The sequence below is a fragment of the Carassius gibelio genome, chromosome B6 (genome assembly GCF_023724105.1).
Source record: "Carassius gibelio isolate Cgi1373 ecotype wild population from Czech Republic chromosome B6, carGib1.2-hapl.c, whole genome shotgun sequence".
NCBI classification, from domain to species: domain Eukaryota; kingdom Metazoa; phylum Chordata; class Actinopteri; order Cypriniformes; family Cyprinidae; genus Carassius; species Carassius gibelio.
In genome coordinates this window covers 1,137,562-1,153,843 of record NC_068401.1, presented here as the reverse complement: position 1 = coordinate 1,153,843, position 16,282 = coordinate 1,137,562, and the positions used below count along the sequence as shown (strand labels likewise).

Sequence of the window (16,282 nt, the reverse complement as noted above, 5' to 3'; positions counted from 1 at the left end):
CTTAATGAGTTGGGGACGCTTGAAGAGAGCTGGACTGTATGATGATGGTGATGACATCACTGAACCGCCAATGAATTGACTTCAGCTGGAAAGATTACTCTTTGTTATTGTCCTCTTGAATTACCTGTTGACGCTGTAAAGCGCTATGCTATAGCCTAAATAAAGGCGGCTTGACTCAATTGTTTTTGCATTTAAGAAGCGCCAGCATACTCAGATTATTTAGGTTTGCAGGTATATTTGTAATCGCAATGAGACTACACGTAATGCATTAGCTTTTAAAAATATTAGTTAATGAATGGATCGCACCTGTTCCCGCTTCCCCTTTCAGCCTGTTCTCCCGTTGATCTCTGTAGGAAGTTTTGTATTGTCACCTCTTTTGTGTGAGTAATTGAACTTTAATCTGTTTAGCAAATGAAAAAGAAAACATCAGAAAAACTAAAACACACCGTTCCCGGACCCCTACCTTGGCATTCACACGCATGAACGCGCAATGTCATGATAATGCCGCGCAATAGGGTGGACCTTGATCCCTAAGCGCTTCCAAATGACTTTTTCTGCTTTAAACGATGTTAATGGTTAAGTAATTCTGTTTTCTATTTAATGACAATCTTACTCTTGTAAATCATTATTATTATTAATCTAATTTTGTTGTCATGCAGTAGGCTAATACACTGATCTGAAGTAATACGCCATCTGTGATAGATTATAATATTTTCTGCTCTTTGAAAACTATCGATTATATTCATGTTGTCTTGATTATGCTATGTCTTGTCTCGCGCCAGAAAAAAAAGCGCGGCAACGGATTCTGAGGGGAAACTTTATCTTAATCGTTGTTTTTATAACAGCGGGCGGGTTTCTCCTTTTTGTATGGAAAAAAGCATCTTACAGACATTACAAGAAAACCCACAACACTAAATATTTCCACAGGATGACCGAGATTTAAAAGAAAATGGTTTGTATAGTTTACTTGGATATTTTGCTTAACATAAACGCCGTAAATTACGTGGCAAGACTTACCCGCCATTCGAACTTTCTTTTATACCAGGTTTTTTTTCAGTTAGCTATTTCAACGTGTTGTGTATACAACTTTACAAAATGCTGTCGATAAAACTGATATCAAAATGTAACAGGCTACAGTAATTTCCATCGAGAAACATAATGATTAGCTACCTTTGTGTATATATATATATATATATATATATATATATATATATATATATATATATATATATATATATATATATATATGTATATGTGTGAATCCTGTGTATTTTAAAAGCATTTATCAAATTGCTAAGCTATGTTTAATGTTTTGTAGATGTCAACTGTTTGTTTATAACACCTTATAAAAATACTGCATTGGTAAGCTACAGTAATAATATCAGAAGGCAATAGCGCTTTAATTTCCATTGAGGAGCAGAATGATTACCATATTGATGTTACAAGGTATTAACAATGTATGAACGATGGTAATTTTTAGTAGTGAATCCTGTGCATTCAAAAGGCAAAATGCTAAGCTTGTGTTTGTTGTTTCTAATGGACATTTGTCTTTTCAGAGGCATAAAATAGAGGGTTTCAGGTGGAGAAAGCCAAAGAAAAGGAGAAGGGATGAGAGGTCACAGTCCTTTTGTCCAGGAGAGGAAAGGAGATGGAATGGGTCATAAACCTACACCCTGCTGGGGATCTTAGATGAGAGGGGTAAAGAAGAACAACAAAGAAAAACCTCATTCACCACTTCACCTCTGCCCTTGCAGATGATAATAAGAAAGTGTTTTTAGATTAACGTTATAAATGAGGTACCATTGTCTTTTTATGTGCAGACAAAGAGTGCAGTTTGCTGTGTGCAATAAGCCTAAAACCAGTCAGTAAGTGCAAGAATCTGGGCACCAAAGAGTTTCGAACACCTCTGTACTCACTGAGGGACGCCCAAGGGTGGGGTGTCCCATAGGGTTTCCAGCACGCACGAGTTTGGCAGGGGTTCAGACAGAGAGCAAAGGGAGGAGTCTTCCTTAACAGCATATTAAACAGGAGTTAATTATATGCCAACCTTTGTGACAAAGAGAATAAAAAGCCTCGACTTGAATGGCGAACCAAGAAAAGAAAAGTCATTATGCTGGTTTCACGTCTTTGCATGTGAAAACCTCAGCGCTTATTTTGCCATTTCCATTTGTATCAGCAACCTCAGCTCAGTAGATTGTGGCTTAAGTCGGGCTGTAGATCTGAGCTCTGTTAAACACTCTTTCTTTAGAAATCAACAGAATGCTATATTCTGGAACATGTTAATTATAGAACGACTAGTAGATTTCCTATGCATTTGTTCAATGAGAATTGTGCATGTGGCAGTAAGGTTTTGCACTGATTGGGGTTTCAAAATTTATATGCATCACAAAATAAACATCATTTATTTTTGTTTAATGAATTAAAATGGTAAAAAATAGCAAACTAAATTTTTTTAGTAAAAAAAAGAAAAAAGACAGCACTTAGAGGAATCATTCATGTTCGTAGCACAAACAGTGTGGGATGGCTTCAATACTTGAGGTTACCCTAAATATGAGCAAAAGTAAAGGGATCCTTGCCTGAGCAAAAACCACTAATGATGAAGGAGGGATAGTGTGAGATGAGAGATGGCTGATGGTGGTCAATTCACAAAAACAAGGATGGAAGCAAAGTACAGAGTGATAGGAAGAAGCAGAGATGATCAGTCAGTTATAACAGATGGGAGACAGGGAGAATTGAGTCAGCGGAGTTGGCGATGGTGATTTCGAGGGCAGGTCTTCATTGGACTCATGCCGCACAAAGTAACATATCCTTGGGGCCGAATCAGGGTACCAGGGACCGGGAGCCACAGCATTATAGACTCAAACACACACACTGACATGTAGTGCAGGGAAATCTTTCTTTTGATCTTATAATCAGCGAAATGGGCAAGTATGGAGAGGATTAGCTTTGAGATTTTGGTATTAGTGAGCAAAAATGTTCTCTTTGTAACTAAAGGAGGAGGGATCTAATATGCCAGTGTAACATAAACCCTGTGTGTGGCTTTCAAGACCTCACAAAGACCATGAGCTGTAGTTTTGATGCCATCTAGAGGACGTTTGACGTGTTTCTAGCTGAAAAAAAGAAAGGCGGCAAGGTTAAAGCATTAAAAAAAGCACTCAGATGGATCATGCGGTTGTCTCCTTTTTTCTATTAAGAGTAGTAAATGGATCAGGGTTATTATAGTTAACTAAAACTAAAAACATAAAAAAACTTGAGTTAATTGAAATAAAATAAACTGAAATTAAATTAAACTTATTTCAGCTAGTTTAAACATTTCTCATTTTCATATGTGACCCTGGAGTATAATAACCAAAGGGTCGATCAACTAAAATTAAAATGAAAACAAAAAAAAATCTATAAATAAACACTAAAATTATAATAGTATCTAAATGTTACTAAAATAAAAATAACAATGACAATGAATATGGATATGCACAAAGCAACACAATACAGCACACCATTTTCTTCCATCACAGGCTCTGTTTATTTATAAACTGGTATAATATAGTACTTTTGTACAAAAATGTAGAAAACGGTATGCAAAAATATCACTTCCTTGTAAATAGATGAGATAAATGCAAATATAAATCTTACTACTTTATGAACTTTTGCCTGCAAAAAAAGGTTTGAGTGAACTTGACAAAAACAAACAGAAATGCAAAAACCACAAAATGTTTTTTTTTCTTAAAAAAAGGAAATGATAAAAAGAACATTGTTACATTTTTGCAGCAGTATGGAAGCACATGACGTCTAGCTGTCTATGCAAATGATGTCTAGCAAATATCTAGTGTGGACTCGTCTCAGTGCAGGTCGTCTTTGGTATGCCACAGAAAGTGGAAACACTGGGATATTGAAAGGGTTGCAGCCCTTGATAACACTTAAATGATAAAATGATACTTAAAACGAGTTAGGCACAACATATACAGAGTCTTGAAATACCAGAGGACTTAAAACCAACAAATAAAATACCTGCACTGTATGTACCTTTCACACTATATGGAACCTTTAATTAAAATTCATCACTTCTCCTCAGCTCAGTGCTGTTGTCAGTGCAATGCATATGCATGCTAGCTTGGGTTACATAGCGCAGCGTAGATTAAAAGAAACCTTACACAAACCACTCAGTGCCATTACCCTTTAACATAGCTGTCTGAAAGCAAACTAGTCAAATAATCAGAAAACAAACATTAGAATTTAATATTATGACTCAAAGGCTCCTGTATAGACCTAGAGATAGTTAACAAGGCTTCAAAATACTGTTTGTAATCTGCCATTATTAGTTAACAATGCATTTTAGTGAGAACACACTTTCTCCTAAGCCCAAAGTATATGCATGTACTCTTTACCCTCAGCTTGAGAAAACACCTTTCTTGCACTAATTAGTCAGTCCACAAGGTGGCGACATTAGGGTACAAGAAAAAAAAACGTGATAGAACGACAAACTACTGGAGATGCAACAAGAATATAGACACCTGCTAGTTTAATAGAGAACAAAGACTTTTGTTTTTATTGCTCATAACTTCAGTAGAGAAATAGCACAGACATCGGCAAACATGAAACTGTGCCAGCCAGCTGTGTTTTTGTGCACTATAACGTAGAGTATACTTTGAAAGGTTATGCATTTCTACTGTACTCATACATTAAGTGTTCATATACTTTGGGCTTCATACTGAGCTTATATATCTATCAGTGTTTCTATCTGACTGTCCATGTGTCTCATCTGTTGCGTTTTCTCCAACATGTCGTACCTGTGAGGAATCAAAGAGGCCACAACGGTTGAAGGCACTTGAGTCCTGTCTTTACCAATACTTCTAGAGAACTTGCCTACCAGCTTCCTTAACATGTTCGCTCACTTAGTATTTCAGTCTTCTTATGTAGAGTTCACGTGGCTTTTGTGCCAGTCCAACTCTGTATATGTATCAAAAAGGAGATTTTCTTTATACTATCTTGCGACCATTTACAGTCCAAAGCTCATATTTACATTTTAAACAAGATTTCGATCGTAAACAGTCTCACAGTAGTGACCGGAATGCCCCTTCACTAATAGTCATTAGGCCTCTGTGGTAATGTTCAGCAATCATATTTTACACAATTACAAAACTATTATGCAAGATCTCTGAGATCCCATGAAGGACACCAGCAGAACTGTTAGTACCTGATGCAAGAAAGGGACGTCCAGAGGAACCTTTAGTGTTGAGTCTACATGCTCACTTTGGCCCAATTATATGTATGAACTCTTTAAGACAATGTGTTCAAATACTTGTTCTCCCCAGCAAGGGACGTCAACATCGAGGTCATGTCCCCGACTGCCATATTGGAAAGGCCACTTGGAAGGGTGATGGAGGTTTGGGGTGTGGTGAGACGGGAGGAGGTCTGAGAGGAGCACTGGTGGTGACCCAGAGGTGGGTTTACTGGACTGTAAGATGAAGGTTCTTGGTCATCAATGATGGAAGTAAAGTCAATCTGAGCGTTCTCCAAGTCCAGGTTTTCTAAGGCGTTGGACATGGGTGCAGGGTCTGAGTAGGCCATCGAGGTGGGCTTGGTACTAGGGTCTATCCCTGTCAGGTGCTGCTGGGCCAGGCATGGTCCATCCGGAGTCTTCTCAATGTCATGGTGCATGTGTATCTGGCCTGAGTAGTACATGGGGTTGTTGTTGTTATTGGTGAAGTTTTCCGAATTCTGCTGCTGTTGTTGAACTGGTGGGAGACGGACTCCTCTTCTGGGACTGGCGGTGGAGTGGACGGGGCTCAGGTGAGTCGGGCTGCCCAGGTAAGCTCCACTTGTTTGCTGGGATAGGCTGTTTTGGCGACTCAGAGGCTTTCGTCCCTGAGGTGGTCGTGGCACCATATCTGGCCCGTAGCAGGATCCCTGCATCCCTGCGGTAGGCTCCTTGATGGAACCTGGAACTCGATTTTGCTGTGGGCTCATCAAATTCTGATTCGGGTAGCCCTGGTAGGAGTTTCCAGGATAAAGATTCTGGTTAGCTTGCTGATGTCCTCCCATTTCAATGCCATCGGGCTTCACAGAGAGACCATCCGTTTGCTCTTGTTGCTGTTCCCAAAGGAGCGCTTGCTGGGACTGCACATAATTCCTCACCATCATTTCCTTCATTTGATGCATTGGCGTCTGCGACCTACGGCTCTCCGTTAGTGCAAGATTGATCCCTCCACCACTCGGGAACGATCCGACTTGGCTCTGCTGTGGAATACTGACTTGTGTTCCCATCTGGCCGTGACGGAAGTCACAGTTTGCATTGGAGGACCTACCCATGATGCCTTGACCTGACTGCGGTGGATACGCCTGCATATTCACATTATGCCGATGCTGGTGTAATGGTTTAGTGTTCTGGCAAGAACTGGACCCTCCTATGGATGAATGGAACTGCTCTGGTTTTACAGTAACTCTTTGATGTCCAGGGTCAGATGTAGGGTTGTACACACCCTGTTGAGGGTAGTGTTGTCCTTGCATGCCTGCACACTGGTACTGGATATCGGTCTGAGGGCTGTGGAGCTGGTTGGTCTGACCCCAGGGTCCTGATCCAACACCCTGGCTGGGATAATGTGGACCGGAGGGGCTAAGCTGACAGTTGCTCATGCCGAACTCAGCTTGCTGTAGAAGATTGTTTGCAATGTCAGATTGACCAATTATCCCAGTGGCACAGATCTCCTCATGCTGGTATTGACCTTGCATTGGAGACTGGTAGACTTGATCCATACAACTAAGTCCTTCTTGTCCGGGAGACATTTGACTTGCATTGTGAGGGTGGTGGGGAGGTTGCTGGTAGCCCATAAAGCCTCGGTCTCCACCTCGGATCATGTTGCCTTGCTCTCTGCCATCAGCAGTCCCATGAGGATCTATGGCCATGGCCTCCATCATGACATTTTCAGTGATGCTTGGTGGACGAGGCGAGTACATGTGCCTGTTGAGAGGGCCATCAGATCCGCACTGTTGCAGTGCATTGCGGCGACTCATAAGGGACACATTGCTTAAGCTGTTAAAGCGTTGCACCTTGGGTAAACCCTGTGTGTCCGCACCAGAGCGTACTGGATCGCTGGCGCGCCTCGTGTTGTTCCCAGGTGCCTGATGTGGATAAATCACTCCAGTGCCGTATTCGGCATTAGCACTGTGTCTCCTCGTGCCACCTTGCTGCAGAAACAGAGGAAGAGGCTGGCCACGGCATTCCCTCAGGAATCTTCCAGGGTTGCCAGGTTGGTCCATGTTGGGTAACGGGGTTGGCGGTGGGCCACCTGTTGCTGCTGCATATTTAGCTTTCAGACTATACTGCTGCGCAGGAGTCAGACTCGGTAGACCTGGCAACCCTCCAGGGTTCTGGCATGATCCGCCCCTTTGGCTGTTCTGAGGAGACAGTGGGTCACTGGGAACATCGGTCCCCATTACAGACTGGCAGTGACCCACTTGGGACACGTCGCTGGAGCGCCTGCTTGATAGGTAGGGCGAGACCAAAGACGAACGGCGGCTCACTGTGTAGGCAGAGCTGAGGCTGCTGGTGCCACTGCCCCGCCGGTCGTTTGGTGGGCAGGGTATTCCCATTCCACTAACTCCGGCTACATCCGGGGCAGATAGCTCCATTACACGCCGGTTGGAGAGCAAGGGTGAAGGAGCACACATGCCCATCATCTCTCCTGTTGTTGAAAGGTGCAGAAGAGGAAGTTCGTATGAGAATTATACAAACGGCAGAAAATTGAAATCAAAATAGCATGTCAACAAAATGAATTCACCAGATTGACACTGATTGCAAACAAAGATAAAGATCTTTCACCTGGGAGAGCCGGCAGTTTATTCCCTGTGCTCCGCCCAGGTGGTGTTGACCGGCGAATTTGCTTCAGTTTGTCGATCTTCAGGTTCTCCAACCTCTTCAAGGCCTGAACGGACATGCACATTCCGCTCGACTCGGGCCCGCCGGTGTTCCCGGTGTTCTCCTCTTGTGTGGTCAGGTCCTCCAGACTCCCCGCCGCATTGAGGTTCATCTCCACTCCGCTGTCATTATTGTTAGCGCTCCCTAGTGGAGAACGTTCGCTACTACAAGATGACTGGCCGCCAGGACTTGGCTGGGATTTCTAGAAATGATTCAAGACATATTGTAGTTACTATTCACACAGCTATGCGTTACAATGGATAGCCAAGAGAAAAAGAGTGCCAGGCTTGTCTTACCAGTGTGGTTTCTGGAGCGAGTAATTTGCAGTCCTCTCTGCTTCTCTCCTCTTTTTCTATCAGAAGTTCAGAGCTATGTCCTGCACTGGTCAGACCCGGAGGACGTGGTCCGGTGTCTCCGCGGTGCTTTTTAGTGATGTGAGCCTCGGGTCCGTGCACCGTCTTCACGTGCTTCCTCAGAGAGCTCGGGTCGGTATAGCGCTTCGTACAGCCCGGGATCTTACACACGTACGGTTTCTAAAGGCCAGAAACAGGAGAGCCTGGTTGGCATGTAATCTGCAGCTGTAGCCAAATGTTTGGAAACAAAGCTACATTTATGCATTGTTTACTACAGGCTTATAGCTTTTTTAGATTTTGTCCTTTGACAATAAATAAGCTATTTTATTTTATAGTAAATTAATGGAATCATAAATTGCATTCAGTGTTTGTACATTTTTAGTTTGCAATCAGTGCATCTCTCAAAATAAAGTGCTCTGTGATTAGAAAGAGGTAGAAATAACAATTAACTAAAAAATGTGTTGCTGTAAAAAAACATACAAATAAGAAATTTTGAAAATAAAATACAATGATGTTTTTTAATATGAAATCAATCCACCAGTAGGTGGCAGCAAAAACTCTTTAAATGATTCATTTAGTCATTCATTCAACCAATTCATTCAAACAGAAAGAAGATCATTCAATTGCAGTGTTTTTCATAATAATTGCATTCAATATTTAATAAATTATTTTTGTAAAAATTTTTGTTTTAGTCATAGATTTAATTTCTTTGAGAAAAAATAATCTGCCTTTTTTAAATAATAATTTAATGCAATAATAAATTGCAGTGTTTGTACAGTGTTTTATTATGTTTTAGTCAGTTTTTCACCTTTGACATTAAATAAGCTATTTTATTTTATAATCAACGAATGCAGGATATTAAGTAAAGATCATGTTCCATGAAGATATTAACAAATTACTTAATTTTTGATTAGTAATATGCATTGCTAAGAATTAATTTGAACAACTTTAAAGGCAATTTTCTCAAAATGTAGATTTTTTTGCTCCCTCAGATTCCAGATTTTCAAATAGTTGTATCTCAGACAAATATTGTTCTTCTAACAAACCACACATCAATGGAAAGAGGATTTATTCGGCTTCAGATGATGCATATATCTCAATTTTAAAAAATTACTCTTATGCCAGGTTTTTTTGCTCCAGGGTCTCATATGTGTATGCATATTTTATTTCTAGTTTTATTTAGTGCATGAGTTTACCTCATTGGAGTGTGTTCGGTTCTGATGCTTTGCGCGGTCGGATGCATTGGAGAAAGCCTTGTTGCAGCCCTCGTGTTCACACACATAGGGTTTCTCTCCGGTGTGCGAGCGCAGATGAGTCTTCAGGTTCTCCAGACGCGAGTACGCTTTATTACAGCCTTCGAACTGAGACGCACAAACAGAAACATCTGCGTCACATCAGTGTTTTCAAGAGCGTTCCCACACCGAGCGTCAGAGCGAGTACTCACAGTGCACTTGTGAGGTTTCTCTCCCGTGTGTCTGCGCATGTGCACCACCAGCATGTACTGGGCTTTAAAGGGCCGCTGCTCTCGAGAACAGTCCGTCCAGTGACACACGAACTCCTTCTTCTCTCCGTGGATGTGCTCGTTATTGATGTGCTGCACAGAGAATCAGAGGAGAAGCAGATTATGACGACAAACAACAGATGCTCGATGGAGGAACAAAGCTGTTGGTACCAGTGTTATTCCAGCTTGTATTAAAGTATTTATTAATATTTTGTATTGGCTTTTTTCAGTTTTCAATTTTAGTTTAAGTTCTAGTCATTTTGTTATGTGCTCTTATAATTTTATTAGCTTTAAAAAAAAACATATTTCTATTTTTTTAATTTCAGTTAACTGTTATAGTATTTATTGATATTTTGAATTAGCTTTTATTTTTATATTTTCATTTATTTAATTAATTTTAGTAATTTTGTACATTTGTTATGTGTTCTGTCATTTTTAGGGGATATATATATATATATATATATATATGTGTGTGTGTGTATATGTATATTCTGTTTAACTTTATTATATTTCTGTTTAAAATTATAGTATTTATTAATATTCTGAATTAGTTTGTATTTTTATATTTTCAGTTTTCGATTTAATTTAATTTTAGTAAGTTTGTTACATGCTCACCATTTTTTTTGCTTTTCATATTTGTATTTATTATTATATTTTAGATACATTTTTATATTATACATGATACATTTTATATTAGCTTTTATTTTTATATTTTCAGTTTTCGATATAATTTTAGTTTGTCTTTTAGTACGTGCCTTTAAACGTATTAATTCATTTTTATTTACATTTTGCAAGTTTAATTTTTTTTATCTAATATTTATATTTTATTTCAGCTTTATTTCATTTACCTTTTTATTTCTTTTTCATATTTTTGACTTCAGGAATCTCTGTATATACCATAAAAGTAATACGTACTACTTTTATGTTGTTTACTAGAAACTATTTATTTTACAAAGACAGCATTTCTCTTTTTGTGAAACAAAATAAAAGCGTACAGGTTTGAAATCTCATGCCGGTGAGTAAATGACACTCTCTCTCCCTCTCCCTCTCTCTCACTCTCCCTCTCTCTCTCTCTCTCTCTCTCTCGCTCACACACACTCTCTCTCTCTCTCTCTCGCTCACACACACTCTCTCTCCCTCTCTCTCGCTCACACACACTCTCTCTCCCTCTCTCTCGCTCACACACACACTCTCTCTCTCTCTCACACACACTCTCCCTCTCTCTCTCTCTCTCTCTCTCTCTTACATGCACGAGTTGCTCCTGAGTGTCGAACTCTTTGCTGCAGCTCTCCCAGTGGCAGTTTGTCTCGTAAATGGCTTCTGGTTCAGGTTTCTCCTCCTTATCCAGATCATCTCTGCCCTCCAGTAAACCCAGAAGAGGATCCTGCAGAAACCAGCGCAGGAGCTCGTGTCAGGACAACAGAAGCATGTGCAACACAGTTGTGCGTTAAACACTGTTCTGAAGTTCACCTGTGTCCCAGTGGAGGATGGACTGGCCACGTCTCCCTCCGAATGCTCCTCCAGACTCTTGATGTTGATGCTGCCCAGAGCCGGCTCTGTCTTCAGCTGGAGACACACAGCGGGGTGTTAGAATCAACTAAAACTAAAACTATTACAACATTTAGTTAATTGAAATAAAGGTAAAATAAAAGAAGTATTAGATGAAAAACTTAGTTCTAATTTTCATTTAAATTAAGATGATGCACTTAAATGAGTAACTAAAAAAAAAGATAAAATTGCTAAATAAAATAAAATAAAATCTAAATAGTAATGTAAAAAAAAGCCAAACCACATTAAATTGCCAAATTTAAGTTAATTAAAAGAATTAATATTTTAGATTTTTTTTTACAAAATAAATAACTAAATGGCTAAATAAATAAATTCAAAGTAAAAAAAAAAAAAAAAAGAAATCAAACCGATATGGTAATATATATATATATATATATATATATATATATATATATATATATATATATATATATATATATATATATAATAACTGGGAGAAAAAATATAAATATAAAATAAACATATATCAAACCTAAATAGGATTTTAAAAAGAAACTTTTAACAATTGCAATTTAGTTTAAGATTAAGCTCTAAAGTTACTAACTAGAAAAAAAACTGAACTAAAAATGAAATCAAACCTAAAAAGTAGAATAATAAAACTAATAAAAATGACAAAAGCACATAAAGTGACATATTGTTGTCAAGTTTAAGTTGAAGCACTACAATTACTAATTGAAAATAATATAAATAAAAACTAAAAATGACAAAAGCACATAACACAATTACTAAGCACTAACTGGAAATACAATAAATAAAGTCTAAAACTAAAACTAACATTTAAATAAAAAGTTAACCTAAGAGTTCAAACCCACAATTTAGAGTTTTCTTTATCTTCTTTGGGTTTTTTTTTAGGGTGGATGAAGGGAGGGCTTTATTGTCCCAATGCATCCATTTATTAATCTGAATTAAAATGATAATTAACACTCAATACGTTACTATTACGATGCAGATAATTGCAATTCTCACTTATTGTAAACAGCATCTATTGCGATTAACTCTTAATGCAAATAGCCACTGCCAATTTAAAATATTAATAGAAACTATAATAATATATAAATGATGCTGCAGGTGTGTGTGGACTCACGTGTGTGTGTTTGGCCGGTGCGTGGAGTCTGGGGCATGATGCAGCGAGAGGGCCGTACATGTTCCCCTGCGCTCTGCACGAATAGTTCATGGAGCTGGAGAAACCCAGCGACGGACTGAAAACAGAACATACAAAAATAAGTTTGATCAAACCAGAAGTGTGTGTTCATGGCAGCTGTTTAGTGATTGTTAAACATGATGTGCAAGGTGCACTTTTTAATTCTGCGAAATTTTTTGCGTTTTGGGTTTCGAAAAAATGTCAAAAAAATTCATCCTAATGACTGGTTTTGTGCTCCAGGGACACATGTAACAAATAAAAAGCTGAAAATAGTTTTGTAGGAACCATGTGTTTTAAATACGGTCCGATGATCAGAAAATTTGAGTCTGTATGTAAAAGTATGTAATTTTGAAAGGTGTAAACCCTGGGGATATCTGCGTGTGCTTGATGAATGTCCACCTCATGCTGCCCAAAGACAGATGCCCGTACGAGCCGGCAGCGTTCGGCCCGCAGCGAGAGTTCACAAACGCCACCAGAGAGTTGGGAGAGGTGCGGATGACCGTCTGCAGGTCCACACTGGCATCAGACAGAGGAGAGATGGACAGAGCACGCTTCTTACTCAGCTTCAGCATGGAGCGAGGCGTCGAGAAACAAGACGCTGAGAGAGAGAGAGAGAGATCGGATAGACATGAACATTTCTTCATGATTTTAAAGCACTTTAGAGTGAGGTTCAGTTCGTTAGCATGCATCAGATACCTTCAACTGACACGGAGCAATTTATTGCATTTAAGATTAAGATAGTCATTGTATTTTGAATGTACATGAATTAATAACGGGCTAAAGAATATGTATCAAAATTATTTAGAATATTAAACATTTAGATCAGGGTTTTCCAATCAGGATTGGTGAAACTAATTATTAATTAAATCATAAAAATATAAAAATTAAAATGGATAGACAACCAAAATTAAACTCAAAAACATTTTTCGAATTTTAGTTTGGATGAAATGAACCATTAAAATGTAAAATTAAAAAATAAATAAACATTTGAAATTTGAACTCAGAATTGGAATGTGAGTTGATTAAAAGATAATAAAAAAAAAATATATATATATATATATATATAATAAGAATAATTATATTAACTTTAATGCAGGGTTTGTACGCTGATGAAAAGCTAATAATTTAAATAAATAAATATATAAAAAATTTCAATAGAAAATAAAATTATTTGATGAAATATTTTATTATTTAACTGCTGTCACATGAGAATTAATCCACATTAGAGAATCAAGCAAATGTGTTGTTAAATTATTCATATATCAACCTAATATTTTAAAGGATCCCTGTTTGGGAGTTCATTTATTATGAACTGACATAAAATAACAATAAAAAATAGTATATTTATCAGGAATGTGATCAGCTGGAGAAAAAAAAGCGGGAAAATCTGACCACGCCCCATCACTTATTATAAAAAATATATATTTAAGCACATTAAAAGATATATCTTATATAGTAATAATAAATACAATTGTCCTGTAAAAAGCAGCATTTAATAATCATGATAACAATATAATATAATAAAGTATTAATATAATAATTATTATTATTAAAGTACCTGCCAAAAGTTTGTAACATTACAATTATTAATGATTTTGAAATAAATAATTTTCTGCGCATCAATGCTAAATTTATTTGATCAAAATATTGTAAAGAAAAAAACACCAATATTTTGAAATACTATTACAACTGTAAAAAAAAATTAAGTTTTCCATTTTAATATAAAATAAAATGTAATGTAATTCTTGATGCAAAGCAGATTCTTAGTTTTTAGTGTCACATGATCTTTTAGAAATCATTACAATTTATTAAGATTAAAAATAGCTGACAAAATTAACAATTTATAGTCAGTGAAAAAATAGTCCTTGATTCTGATTGGTTGAGCCATGTTCAAAGCCGTTGTAAATCACGCTACAAAGTAACAATCACCTTTGTTTACGTTTGTGTGTTGCTCGGCAACCACTTTGCTGCAACCACAACAGTTTCTGAGGAATTATATTGTTTGGTGGAAGAATACTGTTTTTATTAATATCATTACACTTTATTTGCTCTGTTTTATTATAAATATTATAATAATATTTTATATATATATATATATATATATATATATATATATATATATATATATATATATATATATATATATATATATATATATATTATTAATAATTAATATTAATATGTAATTCCTGATGCAAAGCAGATTCTTAGTTTTTAGTGTCACATGATCTTTTAGAAATCATTACAATTTATTTGACCCTCAGGAAACATTTCTGATAATTATCAATGTTGAAAACAATGTAGCTGCTTCCTCTTTTGTGTGGAAATGGTGATAGACTTTATTTTTCAGGATTTTTGATAAATAGAAAGTTTAATACACATTATTTATTTGTATATATCGAATATATGTCTTCACTCACTTTTTACTACTTTCATGCATTAATAAAATTCTCTCTCTTTTTAAATTCATATACAAATAATACATAAATAATTACATCGGTATCAGCAAATCAGCATATCAGAATGATTTCTGAAGGATAGTGTGACACTGAAACAGATTTATAAAAATTTCTCCTGAAATCAAGTGATGTTTTAGAAAAGCTAAACGGCTCGGATCATGTTGAAGTTGTCGAGTGAAAGGTTTATTGTGATGGGGTTTGTCGCCTCACCGTCTCTGGATCCCATGTGTTCAGATCCAAGCTGGTTTTGTGTGAGGTTGTGATGAGATCCCATCATGCTCTGGGAACAGTAGGGGGCGCCTAAAACAACAACAACAACACTGTTATTGCTTTTAACACTAGTGTAAATTTCGGTAACAAAAACTATGGCGAAAAATATTGACAAGCTTTTTTCCCGTGACTAAGACGAGACGACGTTAAGGTCAATAATCGGTATCGGTATCGGTATCGATAAAATGTAAACGATACCTGTCCCTATTCATAAAGTAGAAAGAGAATATAAGTCTTTGGTATTTTAATTTATATAATAAAAAGCCTATAATAAATCAGTTCGCTAAATAAGTCCCACATTAACTTGTGTTTACTGGTGAAAGTGCAATACCCGAAATGCAACAATCTTTACGAAAATTATTTTGATAAGTTTAATCACCATACAGCATGACTTAAATTTTACTAAAACCTGACAAAAATGCTTTGATGACTAAAACTTGACTAAACAAAAATCAGACTAAAGTTTAAATTTGCTGCCAACATGAATACTGCTGTATGTTTAATTAATAATAATCTTATTGCTAAAAAGTCAAGTTGTTATTGATTAAAACTTTATTAAAATGTTTGACTTAAACTCCGGTGTCATAGACAAGACTCAAGACTAGTCCTAGACTAAAATGCATTTGGGCTATTTCAACTGAAAGAAACTCGCACTTAGTGATCTTAAAATATGTCAGATTCATTGTTTTGTCTAAAGATGCACACTAGTAAGGTTTTTATCCATGGCATATTTATTAAAGCTACTTAAATATCCTAATTGAGCTATGGACAAATCCTGTGAAACTGGGCTTTAGTCGACTAAATCTAGACTAAAACTAGGAGAAGTTTGACTAAAAACAATAAAAAAAACAACAAGGAAAATCAATAAATCAATTTATAAAGTGGATAGTCCTTCATTCTGATTGGCTGAGACATGTTCAAAGCTGTTGTAAATGATGATACAAAGTAACGATCACTTTTGTTTACATTTGTGTGTTGCTCGGCAACCACTTTGCTGCAACCACAACAGTTTCTGAGGAACTTCCTTGTTTTTTGGAAGAATACTGTTTTTATTAATATCATTACACTTTATTT

The 16,282-nt window shown here is 37.0% G+C and overlaps 1 protein-coding gene across 2 annotated transcripts in view; it reads right to left on the bottom strand.

Annotated features, from left to right (window-relative positions):
* Window positions 1-3,482: 3,482 nt before the first annotated feature.
* LOC127960060 (zinc finger protein GLI1) overlaps window positions 3,483-16,282 on the bottom strand; it is a 45,798-nt gene continuing 32,998 nt past the window's right edge. The window contains exons 3-12 of one of the 2 annotated variants that reach the window (XM_052559601.1): window positions 15,149-15,238; window positions 12,879-13,077; window positions 12,423-12,537; window positions 11,240-11,335; window positions 11,016-11,153; window positions 9,713-9,862; window positions 9,465-9,629; window positions 8,212-8,448; window positions 7,820-8,117; window positions 3,483-7,682 (exon numbers count right to left, since the gene is read on the bottom strand). In XM_052559601.1, the coding sequence (XP_052415561.1) occupies window positions 5,278-7,682; window positions 7,820-8,117; window positions 8,212-8,448; window positions 9,465-9,629; window positions 9,713-9,862; window positions 11,016-11,153; window positions 11,240-11,335; window positions 12,423-12,537; window positions 12,879-13,077; window positions 15,149-15,238 (3,893 nt within the window). In that variant the 3' untranslated portion in view covers window positions 3,483-5,277. The remainder of the gene's footprint in view (window positions 7,683-7,819; window positions 8,118-8,211; window positions 8,449-9,464; window positions 9,630-9,712; window positions 9,863-11,015; window positions 11,154-11,239; window positions 11,336-12,422; window positions 12,538-12,878; window positions 13,078-15,148; window positions 15,239-16,282) is intronic. The other variant, XM_052559600.1, reaches the window with a different exon arrangement.